Source organism: Chrysochloris asiatica, unplaced genomic scaffold, assembly GCF_000296735.1.
Source record: "Chrysochloris asiatica unplaced genomic scaffold, ChrAsi1.0 scaffold00255, whole genome shotgun sequence".
Lineage (NCBI taxonomy): Eukaryota > Metazoa > Chordata > Mammalia > Afrosoricida > Chrysochloridae > Chrysochloris > Chrysochloris asiatica.
In genome coordinates, this window is record NW_006408773.1 from 4,026,852 (window position 1) to 4,043,000 (window position 16,149).

The 16,149-nt window shown below is 36.9% G+C and overlaps 1 protein-coding gene across 1 annotated transcript in view; it reads right to left on the reverse strand.

Annotated features, from left to right (window-relative positions):
* The window catches only part of LRCH2 (leucine-rich repeats and calponin homology (CH) domain containing 2), a 158,614-nt gene that overhangs the window by 2,918 nt on the left and 139,547 nt on the right, over positions 1-16,149 (reverse strand). The window contains exons 15-20 of the mRNA XM_006873805.1: positions 10,107-10,151; positions 5,902-5,952; positions 2,620-2,677; positions 1,379-1,491; positions 1,058-1,195; positions 828-905 (exon numbers count right to left, since the gene is read on the reverse strand). Coding sequence (XP_006873867.1) covers positions 828-905; positions 1,058-1,195; positions 1,379-1,491; positions 2,620-2,677; positions 5,902-5,952; positions 10,107-10,151 — 483 coding nt within the window. The remainder of the gene's footprint in view (positions 1-827; positions 906-1,057; positions 1,196-1,378; positions 1,492-2,619; positions 2,678-5,901; positions 5,953-10,106; positions 10,152-16,149) is intronic.

Here is a 16,149-nt window from a genome sequence, read left to right on the forward strand (position 1 = left end):
TTAGTCATATTAAGGTTAGGTCTACAGTGATTTCAAAAAGAGCTATATTTTGGTTAGTGGTTACGAATCGGGCTGCTAACCTCAGGGTCAACAGTTCAAAACTACCAGCTGTTCCTGGGAGAAAAATGAGGCTTTCTGCTCCTGTAAAGATTTATAGCCTCAGAAACCCTGTACAAGGTTGCTGTGAGTAGGAACCGATTCCACAGCACATAACAACATGTTCATTATATACTTAAAATACTGCTCAAATCCTTGATGTTATAATATTTCAGTTATGTGAAACATAAGTCAATTCCTACAAATTTCAAAGTTACTTTGACACTAAAAGTAAATTTTAAATTGCTGTTTGAGGTGAATGCAAATCTTCCAATGTGAATCTTTTTATGGATTTAGAGAAGACAAATAGCTTCTTCCAGCAGGAAAGACATATTAACAATGACATCAAAACCAAGTTACGATATGGCCACTAAGCCAGGTTTAGTCAATAATGTGCATGATTAAAAAACTTTTCCATACATAACTATTTTATAAAAGCAGCCTAACATTAGATAGCTACTGTGGTTAGACCTATGAACTCCTGGCGTGGCACTATAGGATCAGCACTGCACTGCAAACCACAAGGGTCACTGTGAGTCGGAACTGGCTCCATGGAACTTAGCAACAATTACAGCATGGTTAAAGCTAGAATTAAGTAAAAGATACCAAGGGAAGGAATGAAGGAATTCATTTTTATGTTCAGGAAGCATTCATTACCCATTCCTATTGTGAAAAAGAAGAATCTCCCAGTTTGCTTGTAAAGTCAATGTTTTTAGATAAATCATAATTACCTGTGATACGCCCAACTTTTTACAAGCATCAAGAAAATTTTCTACATTTCTTCGACATTTTGCCATGCTCAGTTTAGGCTGCAAAGTAAGGGGTGGGGGGGGAATTCAGGCATTTATATGTAGAAATCAATCAAAATGTAAAAACTGAATGTATTGAGACTTATTATTACAAAGTAAGCTCTAAATTTTATCTTCCTTTAGAAAGCGTATGAATTGCACACAAAGCTTACCACTGCCGGTGATGGTACATGAATGCTAGCTACAGACCGTGGCCTTATATGATTGGCTAAATGGCAAAGAACAACTCCATCCATCAGGGCAGCTCCAATGTCATCAGGCAAAATTACTTTTAACCTGGACTCAAGATTCTATAAAGAAAATGGGTACAAATCACAGATTTTCTGCCTAAACACATAATATATTGATATTATTAACTAGGTTATAATTGAACAATTATTAAATAACATTGAAAATAAAATCCATACACCTTGTTAATGTTCCAAATTAAACCTATTTCTGCAAAGCAGCGAGGAAAGTTCACACTGACGTACATTTCGAAGTTGTCGTATTTGCTCTCGTTCTTCCCGTAAATGCTCCATCTTTCTTCTCATTGTAAATCCAGGATCTGCAGCCCCATATTCTTGGCGAGATGAGCGACTAAAAGCTATGAAAACAGAAATTCTCTAACTTATTACCAAGCTAATAATACAGCAGTCATTGATGGGGAAAGAGATATGATAAAGAGAAGTAGTACAAATCTACGTAAATCCCTATTACTTATAGTTGCTGTTGTTGTTCAAGTGCCGTCGAGTCGATTCCGACCCATAGCGACCCTGTATAGGGTTTCCAAGGAGCAGCTGGTGAGCTTGAACCACTGACATTGCAGTTCAAACTACTTTGCAGTCTGACGCATTAACCCACGGTGCCACACCAGGACTTATTAAAACACTGTAAAATAGCTTTACAGAATATGTTTGAACTCCTCTACATAATTGAAAACAATAGGACAGAAAAGTGTAACTATTTCTACTACCAATATATGCACTTAGGTAGCTCTGGTAGCATAGTGATTATGAGTCAGTCCAGCTGCGAACCTCAAAGTCAGCAGTTTGAAACTACCAGCTGTTCTGCGGGAGAAAGATGAGGCTTTCTGCTCCCATAAAGATGTACAACCCTGGAAACCCTGTGCAGGGTCCCTATGAGTTGGAACCGACTCCCTGGCACACCACCACCACCACCACCACCACCATATATTCTCTTATTTAAACATATTCTATTAGAAAATTATGACCCAGTTTAAAAATGATTATCGAACATAATTCAGTTGTTTAATATCTTTAAAGTAAAAGGAAATTACTCTTGAAGGTCAATACAGTTATTCAGGAATAAAAACTGTAATCCAATACCTTGCCAAGTAACATGGGTCCATTTTCTTTTGGGCTTGCCAAATGCGAAAAGATCCCCCTTTAAAAGCACAATATAATGAAGGGCTATAATTTCAAAGTGTTTGGTCTGCTGGCAGGGTGGTCATTCTAAGAGCAGTCACAGTAGAGTAGAAATGAGACTGCAGTATATCTAAGGCAAAAAGCTGAGGTTTCAGGAGCTTGAAGGTAAAGAGGAAGAAAGAAATGGGGAATGGGAATTGGAAAGACAAATAAGGTTAAGAGAAAATTATTTTTTGGTGAGGGGAAAGAATCCATGTGTACTTAAAACTATGGAATCAATCTCATTTAGCTGAGAAATTAGTTTCATTACATAGCCAATGAACTCTATTTATAGAATACATATTTACCTGACCTAGGCTTCAAACCAAACGGACCATGTGAAAAACCATCAGTTCTGTCATATTCCTAAAAAAAACCAGAAAACAAATAAAACCTCTATTTACCTTTTCAATATAATCAAGGTATCTATTTTTATCCAGTGCAATTTTGAGAAAAACTCATTTTTTTCATGATTAGTAGAAAAAGTAACTTGCATTTTGATTCAAGTTATCACATTTCTAAAATAGATACTATTTTTTAAAAAAAGACAAACCAGAATAAAGTCTTCCCCCAAATGTATTAAATGTCAATGTGAAGTTAGCAACATATGCTCAGTATATTCTGGTCTGGGGCCATAGGATAAGCCCTCGACTTAAAAGGTCAGTTTGAACTGCCAGGGTGGTACTTCAAACTTCCCAGGCACTCCTCGGAAATCCTATGAGTCACTATGAATAGGAACCGACTAGATAGCACTTAACAACAACAATAACAATGCTATAAATGGGCAGGAGAAAGATGAGGCTTTCTGCTCCCGCAAAAATTTACAACCATGGAAACCCTATACAGAGTCTCTATGAGTTTGAACAGACTTGACAGCACTTTAACAGCAACAACTATGAATGGGACACTTAGGGAATATTCTAATGTAAATTTACATATTCATACTAATAGGGGCTACAAAGTGATAGATGACAAATTGTTATCTCTTCTATTTGAAGAGAAAATGCTTCAAAGTGCTTTCACATGCTGTATATGTATATGTATGCTGTAATGGTGATAAGTTATAAAAAACAAAACAAAAAACTGAACTAAACTTGTAGTCTGGAAGTTTAGATTTAAGTCTTGGGTATACCTTTTAATTTCTATGACTGTTTTCTTAATTTTTAACGTGGAGCTGTTGCTTAACCATTTTATAAATTGCAAGGTGGTAAAATAATGCAATTTTAGCAGCATCTTATTTAATCTGTGCAACAACTTTGTGAAAAAGTTTAGGCGTGAAGGAGCCCTGGTGACAGTGTTTATGTGCCTAGCGGCTACTCAAGAATTCAAAAACTTGACCCCAACAGCCACGCTGTGAGAGAAAGGTATCTTAAATATTTGCTGTTATTATTAACTGCTGTCAAGTCACTTCCAACTCCTAGCAGGTGGTGGGTTTGAACTGCTGATCTTGTGTTTAGCAGCCCAATGCTTATCACTGGAAGCCTTATGGGGCAATTCTACTCTGTCCTATAGGGTGACAATGAGTTGGATGTGTTTAATAATTTTGGTTGGGCTTCTGCTGCTGTTGTTGTAAGTGCCACTGAGTCAGTGCCAGCTCATAGCCTCCATATATGAGGTTTCTGATGAGCAGTTGGTGGGTTTGAACCACCGACTTGTGGTTAGCAGTCCAGTGTTTATTCCCCAGTGCCTTTACTCTCTGCTACTTACTGAGATCTTTGGGAAAGTTATCCGTGTCTTCAGCTAAAAAATGATAAGGATGACACCTAGGCTCATGGAACAAGCGTTACTTTCAAATGGACAGGCAAGCACTTTGTTAGCTTCAGGCATCACATTGACTGTTTTTACCATTTTCCTTTTACAGATGAAACTGCAGTCATCAAATTTCTGACTCTTTGAAGCTTCTGTTGATCAACACGTGACATGCAGTTCAAGTTGAACAGCTACCAGAATGTAGGCGCATGACCTAGTCAACCACAAGCCTCAAAGTATGTCTTCATCATTTTGGTTGAAATGTTATCAGTTTGTAAACAGAAATTTCACTTATCCAAGTGCAAGCAAAACGCATCATACACTCAATATTTATAAGACAGCATTGGCTTTAGTACACTGCCTGTGAGCATAGATATCAAATCATAAAGCAATTAGGAAAACAAACAGTTACATGCCAACATGTGTTAAAACAGAAGTCAAATAAAGGATTTCTCAAGTATGTAACAGAAAAACTTTTTAAGATATCCTAATTTAAAAATTATTTTCTAAAGGAACTAATTCCCTTTACCTGTCACATAAATAATTTAGAAACATGTTTACCACGTTAATATTCAAATCAATTTAAAAGATTTATAATGACATTAACCAAAGTAATTCCCCCAAAATAATATACAAATATTTCTGGCTTTAAAAAAAAAAATGGCAACCACCATATATAATGAAATATTTATCTTTTTTTTTTTTTTTTAAGCCTCATCTTTCTCCTGCAAAACAGCTGGTAGTTTCAAACTGCTGACCATGAGATTAGCAGCCCAACTTGAAACCACTATGCTACCAGAGCTCCGGAGTACTACCAGAACTCGAAACCACTATGCTACCAGAGCTCCAGAGCTTTAAGGAGCTCTGGTAGCGTAGTGGTTACGAATTGGGCTGCGAACCGCAAGATCAGCAGTTCGAAACTACCAGCTGTTCTGCGGGAGAAATATGAGGCTTTCTGCTCCCATAAAGATTTATAGCCTCGGAAACCCTGTACAGGGTCACTATGAGTCGGAAATGACTCCACGGCACATAACAACAACTTATCTATTTAACCGAATTTAGTGAATTTTAATCAACAAAACATTTAATCAAAGTCCCAAATTTACTAAATAAACACATAACTTACTTCCTAGTGAAAATTCACTTTCAGAATATTAAATAATCTGAAGTAGTCACAATATGATCTAAAAGACTTTAAATTTATCTCATTATGAAGCAGTGAAGTGTAACTAAGTTGAAACTGTTAATCACTCAAACCACTAGAGCATTTTGGCTGAAAAGCTCCAGAATTAGTTTTCATATACTCCCCCTTCCCATACCACCTCCCTTAGGCCTGTAATTTCAGGAAATGTGTATCCTCTTGTCGATAGGAACAACCCACCACAGGGATGTTTCTCGTGGAAAAAGGAAATTTCTTTTGCATTGCTTTCATGCCTAATTGGTTACAAGGAAAACCAAAGGCTATTGCACAATGCTGAATTGTTTCTGCAAAATAAACATTTTAAAGTTCTTCTTAAAACCTATCACTTTTTTCCACATATGGACGGATTAGAAAACATACATTTCACAAGTGCATTCTTTTCTGTGATCAGTATGCATTTTCTAATAAGTAATTCCAAAACAAACAAGTAGTATTTAATTGATTATATTTGTACAAAAAGATCAAGTTCTTAAAAGTTTTTGTAGACTACATGTTTTGTACAAACTAAGCGACCACAATTTTTTAAATATGGGTGAATAAATTACATTGTCAAAAATTTAAAAGAAAAAAAATGAGGTTAGAGAGAAGAGGCAAGAAAGAAACCTATGTATATATACACATATAAAAACTGAACTTGTACCTCAGATGATACTGGAGATTGTGGTGACATATTAGCATTATCACTGTCTTGCTAAAATAAAAAATTAAAAAGATGAAAGATGAAATTAAAACATGAATGATGATTTAAACATATAAAGGAAAAATTGAAACTTGTTTTGATTACTTGCTAAAGAAAGAATCTGAAATCAACCATCTAGCACTTTGCTACTCAAAGTATGCTTTGTGAACTACCAGAATTAGCAAGCACCCTAAGTCCTTGCTAGAAATGCAGAATCTCAGGCCCCACCCAAGACTACTGAATTGGAATTTGCATTTCAATAAGATCCCCATGTGGTTTGTAAGTGCTTTAAAAGTTGAAGTAATAGTGATATGCTCACATAAAATATTTCCCCATAAATGGATTTCTTTTAATTATTACATGTGAAAAACCTTTTCAATTTTCTTTAAAAAGAATCCATGAATGACTTGCTGAGCAAGTGAGCTCAGTACCACAGTCTCAGAGGATACCAACATCAATTGGCAGAATCCACAAAGACAATGTTCTACATCCTACTTTGATAAGTAGTGACTGGGGTCTTAAAAGCTTTTTAGTAGCTATCTAATAAACAACTTTCAGTTTCTACCCTCCCAGAGCAAAGAAGAGTGAAGAAAATCTAAGTTGCATAGAAACACAATTAGTTCAAAGGACTAATGGACCACGTGAACCACAGCCTCCATGACCCGGAGACCCTAAGAACTTGATGGTGCTTGGCTACTGCTACTGACCACTCTTAAAGGGATCACAGTAAGAGGTCCTGGATAGAATTAAAATGTGGAACAAAATTTAAAATCATAGAAAAGGCCCGGCTTACTTGTCTAATAGACACTAGTGGAACCCTCCATAGACACACTTCAAGCCTGAAATGGAACTTACCCCTGTGGCTCATCTTTTAGTAAAGCAATAGACAGGCCTATAAGGTAAACAGGAGTCCTGGTGTGGCACTGTAGAAGAAGAACTGGACCATGAGGACAGTTTGAACCACAAGGCCAGCAGTTCAAGTCCACCAGCTGGTCTTCAGAAACTCTATACAGGGTTGCTATGAGTCGGCACTGACTCATGGCATGTAACAACAACATGAAGTGAGTAATAACACCAGGGAGGTGCTCACTTATTAGAACAATCAATGTATAAGATCAAACAGGTAGCTTTTGCCTAGTTTTATTGATGGGAAGGCAGTGAGAGAGAGGAAAGAAGGCCAAAGGGAAAAGGTAAACACAGAGAAAGTAGGAAGAGTGTGGTTTCATTGTGGAGACTGCAATCAACTTCACAAAACTAAAAAGATCTGATGAGAAACAGCAATGGTGTGTCATAATCTGAGACATGAAGCATGCAATAACCCCATCATCCCAAATATGAAATTCACCTGGAAAAATCTCTGCATGCAATATAGGTTTAGATAAAATTACAAAGCATTCCACTGCATAAAACAATGCTAAATGGTCCATGAACTTTAATGGTTGTTTTACTATCAAATACAAAAATTTCGACATTTAATATTGCACATATATGCCACATATGTGCATTCAAGGCTAAATGTAGAGTGCTGTTTCTAATGTGACTAAAAGCAAATTGTACACACAAGATGGTGTGCAATACTGTTTATTTACTACCTAGACAGAAAGAGTCTTAAGTGTAGTAAAATATCCACTACCACATCTCTGTCTGCAGAGAAAGTAGATACATAGACACAAGTAATATAACATTCTTAGAATAATAATGTTGCTGTTGTTTTTAAGTGCTATTGAGTCTGTTCTGACTCAAAGCAACCCTGTATAGGGTTTCTGAGGCTGTAAATCTATATTAGAACAGAAAGCCTCATCTTTCTTCGGCAGAGCAGCTGATGGGTTTGAACCTCCAACCTTGCAGTTAGCAGCAGTCCAGTGCTAATTCCACATCACCACACCAGCACTATTTTAACACAATTATGGTTAAGTGCCACCAAGTTGATTCTGACTCATAGTGACCCTGTATAAGGTTTCCGAGTAGCAGCACGTGAATTTGAAGCACTGACCTTGAGGTCAGCAGTCCAGTGCTGATCCTACAGTGCCACACCAGGACTCCTAAACAATAATAGAGCTGTGCAAAACAGATTAGGGAACACAGATAAGAGGTACTTGGGAGAAATGGGGCTGTTGGAGGAGAAACTCAATTAAGGCTGATTTCCTGAGAAAGTAAAAACTGAGTCAGCTAATTAAGTGTTTACCAGAAAGAGAAGAGAACATGCCAAGATGAGGGTACAACAGGAACAAAGACACAGAACTAATAAATAGGAGGGTGATCACAGAAAACCTTTGAGTATTTCTGTATTACCGGAGAGTAAGGAGACAAAATGGAAAGAATCTAGGATTGACTCACTAAGTGATGGGGAGACACTGGAAGTTTCTAAAAAAGGGAGTGGCTTGATCGATATGGGTGTTCTTTGAAAAGTTAAAAGACTAGACTAGAGAAAGAGAGTAGAGCAAGCAAGCTATAGCAGTAGCCTAGGCAAGAAATGATCAGGGGCTGTTCCAGAGAGAAATAGTAAAAATGAAAGTGGGGAATGGATGCAAATATCTCAGTACCAGAAAACAACAACAAAAACCCCAGCAGATCTTGGTGGTTTATGAGATGCTGAGGTCAAAACCAATAAAATGGAAAAGAGAGGAGAGGGAGAGGTGCAAAGCACTTTCTGTAAAGGCCAGATAATAAATATTTTAGGCTTCATGGGAGATAAAGGACAAATATGGCAACTACTCCACTCTACTGTTGTAGCACATAAGCAACCATAGACGAATGGGTGTGGCTGCTCCAGTAAACTGGAAAACACAGGTGGTGCATCACATTTAGCCCAGGGGCTGCAGTTTGCTAGTCCCAGCTCTAGCTGAATGGTGGCTGGCGATAGATAGCAGTAATTCAATAGTTTTCAACCTTGACTGCAGAGTTCTGGTATGGCGCTGTGGGTTAATGTGCAAGGTCGGTCGGTGGTTCAAGCTCACCCACTGCTCCTTGGAAACCCTATACAGGGTCAATATGGGTTGGAACCGACTTGACAGCACTTAATAACAACAACTTTGGCTGCACATGAAACTCACACAGGAAACTTCTGGAATTCTCATTGCTTAGGCCATGAAATTAGAATATATGGCAGTGAGACCCAACTAACTGTGTTTTTTAAAGCTCACTAGGTAATTCAAATGTGCAGGCAAGATTGAGAATCATTGCACCAGCTGTTAAGATACTAACAATGGATGTATTCAGTAGAGATTCTAATCAGGTAATAAAATTGTGTAAGATTGCACAAGTCTGAAGCTCAGGGGAAAGGCTAGGGCTACAGACATAAATCTGAGAGGCATCAGCAAGTACACAGATGTTACTCTTAGAAGTTTGAAGAGCTGACACAGCCACCCAAGAAACCATGCAGTGAAGCACATTCTGGGGGACAACAATATTTAACAGTAAACTGAGATTGGGTAATTGACTGGGCTCACTTACATGTAAATAGGACCAAATGTACCCATATAAAATATGACATTCAGACTTAATCATAGACTCTAAGAGTGACTAGATGGTTAGCTCTTAGCATAACTCCCTATTATAACTGATTCCAGTAAATACTACTAGACAGAAGCCATGAAGAGAAGAATGGACATCTAGCCTGTGGAAATAAATTGTTTGGTTTGATTCACTGATTTTTCCTATGTGATTCCATTTCCTAAAAATAACGGTGTTTTCAGAAGCAGTGCCTAACATCCAACATCAAGTTAAATACCAATGCCCCCAACCAGAAAAACTCACAAACCTTAATTATTCACGGTGATAAGAATGGTATCATTTCAGTAATGCTAAAATGCTGCATGAAATGATGTATAAAAAGTTAAAGATCTCATTTTAAAATTTTAAAGTGTACACAGAATTTATGGAGACAGATGAATAAATTCTGAGAAAAAAATCTCACTGGTCACCAGGCTGATTTAGGAAGCAAAAAGATGGTCAAATAAAACAAATTCAAATTCATGGATTACAAGTCTGAGATGAATGATGACAAAATTCCAATACTAACTAACCTATTATAAATTGTCTTCTAGAGGACATATTTAAAGGGCATGATTAAGTTGATAACTGTAGGATGATGCATTTTATACTGATTGATACAGTTGCATATAAGAAATAAACATTTCAAATAATTGCTATTACTCTTTACTCACCTCATCATTTTCATTGCCACTTGAACTCTTCCTTGATGATTTATACTGCAAAACATTTAAAGCATAGTATGTTTATTTTCCTTGAACGTATGAATTCTCTACTAGTAAAATGTATGTGATTGTTATTTGTATTTTGGTATTTTTATTGAATTACTGGAGTTCTGGTCTGGTGCTGTAGGATAAGCACTGGACCACAAGGTCGGTTTGAATCTCAAAGTTGGCGACTCAAATTCATCAGCCGCTCCTAGAAAACCCTATGCAGACTTGCTATGAGTTGCAACCGACTCGGCAGCACGCAGCACAAACAACAACAATAAATTACTGGGTAGAAAATGTAAGTAAATAACCATTTTAGTAGAAATATTACTAATGTTGTTGTTGTTAAGTGCCCTTGTGTCTGTTCCTACTCATAGCGACCCCGTAGAGTGTTTCCAAAGAGCAGCTGGTAGATTTGAACAGCTGACCCTGTTGTTAGAAATCCAGTGCTTATCCTACAGTACCACACCAGGACTTTATACTACTAAAAGCTAACAAATATTATAGTGCTTTCTATGTGCAAAGCATTATTTTAAGTACTTTATATATACAAATAACATTTGCCATCCCATTTTCCATTTATTCAGGATACAAATATGCAGGATTTCTTACCTTTGTTCTTTTCCTTAATTCTGGTAGTATAGTGGTTACAAGTCCGGCTACTAACCTCAAGGTCAGCAATTCAAAACTACCAGCAGTTCTGTGGGAGAAAGATGAGGCTTTCTGCTCCCATAAAGATTTACAGCCTCGGAAACCCTGTACAGGGTCGCTATGGGTTGGAACCGATTCGACGGCAGTTCTGTGGGAGAAAGATGAGGCTTTCTGCTCCCATAAAGATTTACAGCCTCGGAAACCCTGTACAGGGTCGCTATGGGTTGGAACCCACTCCTTGGTACATAGTCACCACCACCACATTATGTCATCAAGTCAATTACTTTGTAATGTCTGTTACACTTCCGAATTCTCACAACTACCACATTCTCAAACGCTCTCATTAGCTCATACCTAATCTATATTCTGGAGTGCTGGTGTGGCACTGTGGGTTAATGCGCTGGATTGCAAAGTTGTTTGAACTGAAAGGTTAGTGGTTCAAGCTCACCAGCCACCTCTTGGAGAACCCTATACAGAGTTGCTATGGGTTAAATGCTATGCTAAATTTAACAATAACAACAATCTATATTCTATCTAAGACCTCAGAAATCATTCTAAGATGGTTAAGAAACCTACTAATTTCAGGTTTTAAAAAAGCCCCAAAAGCAACACTAAAATGAAATACTGTACAATAATAATCATACTGATACTAGCAAGCATTTATTCTGTTGTTGTCATTAACTGCTGACCTTGTGGTTCAAGCCGACTTTGCTGTCCAGCGCATTAACCCACAGCGCCACACCAGGGCTCCTGATAAGAGGAGCTTAAACCACATGCCAGGCACTGATTGAAGCACCTTACGTATCTCAACTCACTTAATCTTCATAACAACTCTATAAGGTTAATACAATTATCATCCCAATTTTACACTAAGGAAATTAAAGAGATAATATGCTAAATATGAAAAAAAGTTAATACATGAAAAAAAAAACTGTCTTAGAGTAAAGGAAATATAATATTAAATCACTAGATTTTTTTCTTCTGCTTCCTCCTAACTCCAAGAGATCCTGGCAATCAGTGAGAGATGAACTTTCTCAATATACTACTTGAAACTCAATGGCTAGCCTGTTGAAAAATCCACACGCTTTTTACATTCCGTCCAAACTTCTCTGCCTGACTTTCAAGGTTCTATTTAATGGGCTCTTTCACGGTGGAGCTCTATTTTCAACAACGTTTGAAAAAAACACATAACCTCCTCGGGCCGTTGCCTTGTTGTTGTTAGGTATCGTCAACTAAGCTTCAGTTCACAGCCAATCCATGTACCACAGAATAAAACACGGCCCTAATCCTACGACATCCTCACAATCAATCATTGCTATGTTTCAGCCCACTGTTGCTAAGTCAGTCCATCTCATTGGTCTTTCTCTTTTTGCTGACCCTCTACCTTATGTTGCTTTATATTACATTACTTTAGCGGGGCCCTACCTGGGATCCGCTGGAAAGGGTCCCCTGGTAGATTAATGATAGTTGTCAAAAGGATTGCCTTAATAGAATTACAAGTACACTACAAAATACTCCATTTTGTCTCCTGTGAATTATAAAAACTATCAGTTATCTACCACCAAGGCAGGCTTCCCAGCTTATCCTAGACATAGCTTCCATATACTTTGAAGCCAGTGGTCCATAGAGCCACTGACTAGAGTTGGCATGTGAGAAAAAAACCTTTTTGCCATTCCTAGGGGCAAGCTGCTCACCAAAGTCACTGATTCTGAATTCCATTCTACTTCAACCAAAGAGTGATATTTGAGTGAATAAAAAGCGCTATTAATAATATTCCATGGCAAGCACTGTTCTAGGCACTTTACATTATTAAAATATTTAATAGTTATAACAACTCTGAAGAAAGGTACTATGAAGAATCATTTGCAGCCAAAAATTAAACTCAGGAAAGTTAGATGGTAACTTGTCAAGGTTACACAGTTCACAGATATCCAAGTAATGACTAGAAATCTAATGGTTTGATTCTAGAAGTCCATGCTTTTAGCCACTATGCTATACCCCTACCTCTACATCCAGAATGGTTGGTGGTGGTGGTGGTGTCGGTTCTGACTCAGAGTGACCCTGCATAGGGTATCAGGGGCTGTAAATCTTTAGCAGAGCAGAAAACCTTATCTTTCTCCCACAGAACGACTGGTAGTTTTGAACCACAATCACTATGCTACCAGAGTTCCTCCAATGATTAGTAGGAATTTGCTAGGAGCAAAATGGCTAATGGGTAATCCCAGAAGGAGAAGCACAAAGGAATAAAATGTCTTTGCAGAAAACAAAGAGCAGTTCAGTGTGGCTATGAGGAATGTGAATTGTGGCAGGTGATTAAACAAAGACTAGGGATGGCCTGTCACGTTTTAATCATGAAAATACTGTCAGTGCTGAATAACAGCATTGACATACAGTGTAGTTTGTCAATTTTATAACTTTTAAAAGTCTTACAGTAAAAGTTGTTGACATACCAATTTTGGCAATGTCCTAACACTGACATCCTGTGGTCAATGAGGGGAACTACATGTCTCCTTGAAACAATATCCAACCAATTTTCACTGACTAGCGCTTATCTTTGCCAACTACTTTATTAAGGACGATATTAACGTTTGCTGCTGATGATTGTGTATACAATGGATACTTCAGTTATCTCATGGAATTAATAGGAACTTTATAACCTAACCATCAATGTCATTCTTAAGTGCTGTCCTGTGAGTTCCAACTCGTAGGGACCCTGTATAGGGTTTTCAAGAAATGTGTGGAGGGTTTGAACTACTTGAAGTTAGCAGCCCAGTGCTTATTCTATAGTGTTACATCAGGACTCCAACCATCAATATAAAAGGTATGGGGGCGGTGGTGTGCCACCAAGTTGGTTGACTCATGGCAACAGGGAGCAGAAGAGATCAGGGAGCAGAAGACCTTATCTTTCTCCCTTGGAATAGCTGGTAGTTTAGAACTGCTGACCTTGAGGTCAGCAGCCCAACTCTTAATCACTATGCTACCAGAGCTCATAGAAGGTATAGTTAAGTCATAAACAAACAAACAAATAAACAGTATCATGAATGGAGCAGTCTTGGTGTGATGCTGCGGGTTAAAGTGCTGGACTGCAAGGTCAGTTTGAGCCGCAAGCTCAGTAGTTCAAGCTCACCAGCCGCTCCACGGAAAGCCTATACAGGGTAGCTATGAGTTGAAACTGACTCAACTGCACATAACAACAACAACAACAATATGAATGGATAATGTCATGAAACCAAAAAGGTTTTATTTAAAAATATACTAAGACCTGTATTAAAACTTGTTTGAGCAATTCACTTGCGTGATTATAAATATTTAAAAAGCAATGAGATTGTACTTAATTAAAAGCATTTATTAATATCAGGACAGATGGATGAGGAGGTAACGAGGTAGCCAGAGGCTCCAGGTTCAAATTGTGAATCTGCTGCTTATTAGTTAGCTCTGTGACTTGCGGCATAATTCTCAAAGGCTCTTTGCCTTAATTTCCCATTTGTAAACTGGGGAATGATAACAACTGTACTATCCCATGAGGTAATTGTAAAGATTAAATGAATTGATATCCCTAAAGGTCTTAGAAAGGTACATGGTACATAGTAAGTGCCATGCAAGTATTTTTGATAGTCAGAATGTGTGTGTGATTTTATTATATGGAAATAAAGAAGACTCAAACCAGTATCAAACCAGTGAGGTATGCACACCATAGAATTGTCAATCTTTTGAGATCAAAAGGAAGAAGTGAGGCTACATGAAGGGGATTGCAATCAGTTGAGATGCAATGAAGGGCATGATCTGGTGGATATCAAACAGATAATCTGCTCTGTAAACTTACACTCGATTCACAATCAAGTTTTATTTTTTAAAGTATAAAATTGCTTGCATTATTTAAAAATACTGAACTTTCCTTCATACTTGTTTTATCAGTTAATGTTTACAGTCCCATGTAGTAAAATAGGGGGACTTTAAAATTAAATGCTAGAATATAAACATACTTGAAGATCTTTACAGGGTTTGGATACAAATATTTCCATCACTACCAATCAGTGTTCCTTTCCCTCATCTTTTATTTCTTCATTATCTCTTACATTGACCAAGCAGTATGAAACTCATCAAAATAATTCAGTGATTACTTGCTGAAGGATTAAATGCATCACAAATCTACTAACACAATATTTTTATTTTGGTCACATTATAGACTAGTTCTAAAATTATGTTATAATCCCAAACATCAAAAAAGTTTTCACCTAATATCAACCCTATGCATAGAACTCCCATAAGAACTTAGTAGGGACCAAAAGAAATGCAAGAAGTAGACTCATATAATCATTGAAAAGACAACATATTTGTTATATTAAATCATTATATAAAATGGAAAAAATATTGAGCAATATTGTCTTTTGTCTAAAGTACAAAGAGCTCAAGGGAGCAGTTATTTTTCATTAATTACTGATTATGAACCTCAATCCTTTCATAGTGAAACAAGATGGACCACAGAGATCCACTTCTATCAAGAAGAGCAAAACACCAAATACGAGCATACAGTTATATTAATTAGTAATTTAAACTTCATACAATCAATACTTTGGGTGCACAAAATATTTTTTAAATGCCTAGAGTTATGTATTTAGTTAAACTGAGACTTACGGAAACCAAAAAGTGAACAAAGCCAAGAGAATCTGGTATCATGGAGGAAAGTGGCTTTTAATCACTCCTCGTTTCAATCAGAAATACCAAAAATGGATTCTGAAAAGTACTGAAGATAACACCAAATATTGATGCTTGGCTCTGCAAATTTAGCAGACTTACTAGACAACAACAACTTTAACCACAATAGATAAAAATATAATATTGAGAATGTTGTGACAGTAAAACTTCATGAAAAGTCTGTTAATTTCAATTGGTTCCAAATTTTTGTTTTAACGATGATAAGCGGAAGAGCCTCTGAAGAAATCTGCTAAGAAAAGGAAGCATTTGGACATAAGAATAAAATCACTTTCCAGAATTAAAAAAAAAAATCACTTAAATAGTATTTAGTTACATAAAATGCTAATTGAACATATATGTGAACTATTTATTGAAGAAAATTCATTAAGAGATTATTTTCTGGGCAATTCTTTTAAAATATATATGTATATTTACCACTAGTAGTGAAAAAATATATTCACCTTTCTCATAAACTATTTAGTAACACAATTGAGATTGATCTACTCATTCTTAACTCCACATCACTGATATTTTCAACATACAATTTGATTGCACCCATACCACATTAAGTACAGCAAAAAATATAAAATAGCATATTTCCTATTTTAACTCAAGAGCTATATTCCAACTGAGTAATACAAAACAGAACAGATAAAATCAA